This window comes from Pinus tabuliformis, chromosome 8 (genome assembly GCF_031772625.1).
Source record: "Pinus tabuliformis cultivar Carrire ecotype Pingquan chromosome 8, CPIR1, whole genome shotgun sequence".
NCBI lineage: Eukaryota > Viridiplantae > Streptophyta > Pinopsida > Pinales > Pinaceae > Pinus > Pinus tabuliformis.
The window spans coordinates 605,553,429-605,560,429 of NC_142294.1; the positions used below are offsets into that span (position 1 = coordinate 605,553,429).

General features: G+C 35.5%; 1 protein-coding gene and 1 long non-coding RNA gene across 3 annotated transcripts; both read right to left on the minus strand.

Moving 5' to 3' along the window:
- Positions 1-419: 419 nt before the first annotated feature.
- LOC149236951 (uncharacterized) lies at positions 420-1,729 on the minus strand. Its single transcript, XR_016246263.1, has 4 exons — positions 1,668-1,729; positions 1,494-1,565; positions 995-1,386; positions 420-708 (listed from the first exon to the last, which is right to left on the minus strand). It is a non-coding gene; the product is annotated as an uncharacterized LOC149236951 (long non-coding RNA).
- An 11-nt stretch (positions 1,730-1,740) lies between these two features.
- On the minus strand, positions 1,741-6,199 carry LOC149236952 (uncharacterized). 2 transcript variants are annotated; one of them, XM_089372542.1, is made up of 11 exons: positions 5,439-6,191; positions 4,010-4,081; positions 3,808-3,879; positions 3,609-3,680; positions 3,355-3,426; positions 3,057-3,128; positions 2,870-2,938; positions 2,609-2,680; positions 2,273-2,345; positions 2,064-2,135; positions 1,782-1,952 (listed from the first exon to the last, which is right to left on the minus strand). In XM_089372542.1, exons 3-9 carry the CDS (start codon positions 3,855-3,857, stop codon positions 2,279-2,281), a joined length of 474 nt encoding a protein of 157 aa, XP_089228668.1. In that variant the 5' UTR covers positions 3,858-3,879; positions 4,010-4,081; positions 5,439-6,191; the 3' UTR covers positions 1,782-1,952; positions 2,064-2,135; positions 2,273-2,278. The 2 variants fall into 2 exon arrangements, with proteins under 2 accessions (XP_089228669.1, XP_089228668.1); XM_089372543.1 differs by lacking the exon at positions 3,355-3,426 and having other exon boundaries at positions 1,741-1,952; positions 5,439-6,199.
- Positions 6,200-7,001: the final 802 nt, after the last annotated feature.

Consider the following 7,001-nt stretch of genomic DNA (forward strand, 5'->3'; position numbering starts at 1 on the left):
AAGCAAATCAGCAACTACCAAAACTATCAACATTGAAAATTATTATACTAGCAATTGTCCCAAAAGGTACAAAGAGAGGCCGATAGGATTATTAAATTGGAATTGTTGAATTTTTCTAGAAGAGTTAATTGTTTTGTGGAAACCGTGTTTTCTTGCACTGGATCAGTGTGCAATTACCCTTTTAAACGCTTTCTATTGTTTGATAAAATAATCAAAATATTGTTTTCAAATTTCCATAGATTTCCTCTTACAGTAAATTTCAAATACAAAATCAAATTACAGAGTATTATTTTGTATGGGGCACAACTCTTCCACATTTTGGTCATTCATGGCGGATATTCCAGACAATAGAAGATAAACTATGAACAAATTAATGAAGAGCAATGAAGAGCATATTATTCACGAGGAAAAGTTGTGTTTGCTCATCCATGGAAAAGAACAAAAATATCTAGAGCTTTGACATTGTTGAGGATCAGACTGTTGTTACAAGATTTCACTCCACAGAAAAAGTTGAAATGTAATATAGAGGCAAGTAAAAGAGAAATTTCCCTCAAATAATCACGATCAGCTCTGGAACCCTATTAAACAATGCATCCTTCTCATGCCCTGAATATAATTAAATAAGAACACCATTTCCTGAAACTCGTGGCATGCTTTTAGGGCTACGCTAATCCCAAGAACTCCACCAGTTCATCAGTTAATCCAATCCTGTAATAATTTACTTCATTTAGTGGGTCAGTTAATCCAATCCTGTAATAATTTACTTCATTTAGTGACTACCCACATTGAATCTTTAATTTTTACAATTCACTATTATGCTACTGCATTTCAATGAATTTGAGTTCATGGTCTAAAAATTCTTGCAATATGAGAGATATGACATCTCTTGTTCGAGTCACATACTTCCGTCATAAATAGACATGCCCAATGGTATTTTTCATTTCACAGAATTTTGCTTGGGAATTTCTATCAACAGGTTCTTTGGAATTCATACCCCTTGATGATGATGCAACAAATATTCCACTGGCCGAGCCGTCCGCATTGTTCACCATCTCTATTACGATGTTCAACTGGTTCCAACAAGCTGAACATCTGTTGGCATCTGCTGGCCAGCTTACAGGTTACTCGTCAATGAAAATCGGCTCCAGATCTACAAATACAGCAGGGGGGACATGCTTTCGACTCTAGTTTTGCTGAAGAAACTGTTGAAGGCATCATCTCCGCGACCAACGGTCTTCTCACTGGGCATCTGGCCATCAAGATGAATGGCCATCAAGATGAATGTACCAAGACACTAGAATAACTAAAACTCACAATCTGTCTAAATTTATAATATGCCCCAGCTCTACACGAATGGTTCCCGTGATATTGTTGGAGGACAGATTTCTGTAAAAGCAGCAACGTTATCCGTTAGTCACATTGAATATGCTTAATGCAATTCAACAACTCATTATGTTATAGGTCAATTTAGAATATGGCCCAGGATTACTTACAGATAAGTTAGCCTTTTAAGTTTTTGAAATTCCAAAGGAATAGTTCCATTCAAACGGTTGCCATGCATATTGCTATAGGACAAAGGACAATGATGGCACAGCATTAACATTGTTAGCTAGTGGGAAATTATGCTCCGCAAATTCATCACTTGGCTTGAAGATTATATCACTTACAAGAAAATGAGAGCAACACATGAACTAATATTCTCTGGGATCGGACCTTCAAGTTGATTTCTGGCTCAAAAAAAATACAACCTTGGAATGTTAAATACTTACAGCAAGAATCCAAAAGATATCATAGATTAATGTTTAGTGTATGGGAGGTTTCAAGATATTTCTATCATTTTTATCTCCACTTTCTAGAAAAAGGTTTGGACACAAACTTACAATTCGAACAACTGTTCCAAATTCCCCAGCTCAGGTGGAATTTGCCCAGTCAGCTGATTGTCATTTAGCCGCCTGCATATGCATACAACCGTTGACTATCAAAGAGCTATTTCTTATCATGCACGTCCAGTTTCCATTTCTTACATATCAATCATCACAAAATATGTGATTGGAATCTCTTACAGGTATCCCAGCTTTGTCATGTTCCCCAATTCTGGCGGAAAAGATCCCGTGAGATTATTACTGTGTAAATAACTGAGTAGTGCAAAAGAAAGTACAAGAGAATCAGCTTCTTGAAAATTGAACATAACGGAAATTTATAGTCAAAAAGTAATGGACTTTCACAAACCCAGATGGGAACAATTCGAGCATTAACTATGCAAGCAACTCACAGTTTATCAGTGTAAGTCAAGTTGCCTAGAATCGGATGAATTGTTCCAGTAAAGATGATTATCACTCAAATCCCTGTAATAAATATTAATTGTATCAGTACACTAAAGCTTACACCATAATTACATAATCAAGTTTTTGCCAAAGGTCACAAAACTTTTATCAATGAATGAAGGAATATTGATTGATTCTGCAGAAGAAATATATTGAAAATATCCAAAATCATTATGGATTCTTATTGATCTAGGCTTCCATGCAATTAAATGTAAGAGATTATACTTTAATCCGATCACAGGAAAATTTTGGACAAGTTGAGATCCAGAAAACACTGTACTTACAGAACAGTAAGAGCCTGCATGAGACCAATTACTTCAGGTATCCTTCCGGTCACCTTGTTTCCTTGTAACGACCTAGGATAACCACTTTAAAATTAGGGTAGGACAACTAAAGCAACCAAATTAATGATGTCGGTTGAATAGTGCATACCATGCAATGAATTGCATTACTTAGACAACCTGCATAATCTCATATCCCTGCCTATTCAACACAAAATTCCTGATACTAGAACACAGTTCAGTCCTAGAAATATCTCCACTTACAGAGTAGCCACTTGTAGAAACCCAATATTGAAGGGGATCTCTCCGGTAAGTTGATTGTATGATAAGTCCCTGATAAGAATACCAGCCCCAATTCAGTAAGTAATTGAGATCACGAGTCTTGCATCAAACCATACATTTACACCCGTTTGTTCATTTAAAATCCAATTAGGCAAATCAGAAAACATACAAAACTGCATAGCTTGTACAGTTGCCAATATTCTCAGGAATGGTCCCCGACAAGTTGTTGCCTCGCACATCACTGCATGACAGAGATCAACTATTTAGTAACATTTAAGCTACCACGAAGAATCCTTCAGGTAAAATTTGTTAATGCACTGAAAACGCTGCATCGAGATACATAAATTTAAAGATAAATTCTCTGTGACCGCAAGTTTTGATGGGTTTCATATGCAGAATTAATTCGATGAAAGAAAGCTTTAAAAAATTCTGCATCTACTCCACAAGACAGAAGTATTGTGACTTACAAGAACCACAATCCTGTCAATTGACACATGTCAGGGGAAAGAGTCCCAACTAAGAAGTTGTTGCGCAGCCCCCTGGAAACGATAACAATATGCCCATTTCAAAAAGAATGGGCGCCAAATTTAGTTTGCAAACCTAAGAACAGTACTATTAACACAAATGCTTCTTCCAAACCTTAACAGGAAAATAAAAACAAATTTTGCTTAGTGAGAGAACGATAAGCCCAGGAAAACTCATAAAGAACCCAGACTCTTACAAATATTGCAAAACTTCATTCCAATAGATAAGCTTGGGGATCTCCCCACTTAATTGATTGTCTGCAAAATCCCTAAAAAATGCAAAAGCATTGTTAAATGATACTCCTCCAGAATCCAGAGTTTACACATCCTATGCAGTTCTTTGACAAGTAAAGGGCAGCAAAGAGAGTAGAATCCAAAATAGTATTCCCAACCTACATTTTCTTCAAGTTTGGAATCTGAGACAACGTTGAAGGTATAGGCCCCATTAACTGGTTATTCTTCACAATCCTGTAAATTTGATCAATGTGTCAAAAGGAGCTTTCACTCCCTTCTAAGACAGGGCAAAATACAAAAACATCTACAAATTAAGCTAAATTCTTTACAATAGCGAGCAAGTGCAGAATGTTAGGATACTTACAGTTGTTATAGTTGTTTCAACTTCGATATTGAAAAGGGAATGTCTCCATATAAATAATTTAAAGAGACATCTCTGCAGCAACAATGAAGATCAAATCAAGTCAGCGGTTTCTACGAAATATAAACCATAAGAATGATGACTTGTAGATTTGACTAGAGGGAAGTTTAGACGCACACAACAGCTTGGTTCGACATTAGATATCTTCTCAAAAGACAGTTGTTTTCAGCATAATACTTAACAATTATCTATAGTAAAGTAATATATGCATCTTGAACCAGACTACGAGTGTTGCATATGGTGAGATCTGCGTTAACCAACTTGTAGTTTAACAGTCATTTTTGTTTGGACAGATAAACGATTGAAAACAGACTTTCCTAGATAGGTGGGGTGAACATTTCTTTAAAGGGATTGAAAATTATTATATTATTGAGAAAATGGTTCAAAAGTTACAATGACGAAGAACATTCTCAGCTCTAAGCAGATAGACTCTATGAGTACCCAGACACAGTACTTAGTACACAGAAAAAGTAAAATATAAAATTGTTTGTAAACAAATTTGTTGTTGGTATGAAATATTGATACTCATTAGAATGTAACAAAGACTGTTGTTACCTAAATAGAATGACTATGGCTATGACTGCAAAATAAATGTGTTTAAAGTAAGAAGGCAAAATAAATGTGTTTAAAGCATGAATGATTACACAGGGTGAATACGTTTAAAGTTTAGTTGCACTCCTGGCATTTTTAGTTTTGCAGTCCCTTGCTTTTTGGTTTTTGAATTCAGTCAGTCATATAATTGAATATTGAGTAAGATGTGACTACAGTTTGGATGATTACTGAGAGGATACCTGCATATTTTATAGTCTAATTTTTATTTTTAGTCAAGGGCTACTTTAGTTTTAGCAAGACAGATCTGGTATGGAACTGGTATCAATATAAATAAATAAATAAGATTTGACAGGAATTTAAAAAAAAAGAATGAATAGAAAAGGTGAATATTTTAAATATCTAACTTTAAACCAAGCCTAGAGTTCAATGCGAACCAATGATTTCCACGCCGGAAAAGGGAAGGTACAGAGAATCATGAAATGGCAAAATAATTGAGAAATTCACAAACCCTTTGAATATTATACATTGGGCTGGTTCCTAAAGACCAATGGAAAATTTAGCAGAAAAGTAATGAAAAGATAAAAATGTATAAAAGTGAGATTTGAATTCAATGATAACATATACAAACCAATAACAGATATGCATAATAAAAAGTGAAACTCTCTACACAGTACGCAAATAATATATCCATTCACAAATACTTCAGCGGTACTAGTATTTCTTCATCCTCCATTGATGGGAATACTTTTTTATAACCATACAATTTCTAAGAATGTGTTCCTTCCAGAAACCCTAAAGGTATTGAAACTATTCAACTCACATTTTATTATGTGACAAGCGTGGCTGTGTCGGATCAGAAATTTTGTCTAGGCCTCTGTAATTAATATTGGAATTATGTCATCCATAAAAGAAGTCTTCTCTGTCTCTTCTTGGCCCGACTGCTGGCAAGGCACCAAAGTTGCATCTTCTATGCTATGGCTTTTTGCGCCTCCGGCTATTGCTCATTGTGAATATATGACACTTCACAGCTCTTAATTCGATTGAGTTGCAGGGTTCATTAAGCGGACCATAAGAGTTCCATTAGGCATTGTGCACACACGATATGCATTGAGCTGCAGGACACTGAATTGACTTGGCGTAAAGCCACACTCTCACTGGCCACTCAAACCTAATACCGTGGGAATCGGCCAATGGGCCTTTTTTTGTTGGTAAGAACAACCCCACTCGGTTTAAAAGCTTCCGTAGCTTCAGCAATGAGCGGCACCCGCGAGTTTGTGACATATTGCCAACCAAACTAAATGGTCGAAACATTCTTGGGGAGTTTCGACCATGAGATTCTTCCCCACTCCTCCCATCCCAGCAACGGCAACTGCTCTTAACCCAAGCAATATTGCAATATCCGTGCAAATGCAGAAATAATACCAATGTCATCTTCCTTGCCCACAATCTGAGATTTTTCAACCAAACAGACCTCTGCAACTGCAAAATTTTGGGGGTTCTCTGATTATCCAGTTTTTCGAGGACCATATTTGACACTCACGTGCATCTTGCTTTGTGATTCTCCGCTTTGATATGCCAATCCGCGTGACAAAAGCTTCAGCCAAGTTTCGTTTCCTCTGTTTTGCTCAACCTGTTCTTCACTCTGATGCCTCTTTATGCTCACATTATCGATTGTTCTGCGGAACGGCAACGAATAACTTTACCTTTTTCTTTGCCAATAATATCTTTATATTCTTTTAAGGGGTGATTTTGATCGAAAGCAGGAACAGTTGAAATCGCGACACTGTAATTGCTTTTAAAAAGTATGATTTAAATATTTTAATCTGCTCCAAATTGGCTTAAATTCTTGGAAGGGTAACTTAAATAAATTGATTAGCTTAGATTAATTTTAATAGGAATGGGATAAAATATTTTTATGCTTAAATTTTTTTTAAGAAGGACAGGTTCGGATTTCAAAAAATTCCATAAAAAGTATGATTTAAATATTTTAATCTGCTCCAAATTGGCTTAAATTCTTGGAATGGTAACTTAAATAAATTGATTAGGTTAGATTAATTTTAATAGGAATGGGATAAAATATTTTTATGCTTAAATTTTTTTAAGAAGGACAGGTTCGGATTTCAAAAAGTTCCAACTCTCTGAAATAAATATTCTAGTTTTTTATATGGATATATCATGGGTTTTTCAATCTTTTAAAATGGGAGGGTTAGTTCTCTTTAGAAGTATATATTGGCTTTTTTTTCTTTACATATATGTGTAGAACTATCTCTCTGAAATAAATGTTCTAGTTTTTTTATCAATTTTATATGGATATATTCTGGCTTCTTCAATCATTTTAAAATGGGAGGGGCTAGTTCCCCTTAGAAGCATATATGGGCCCTCT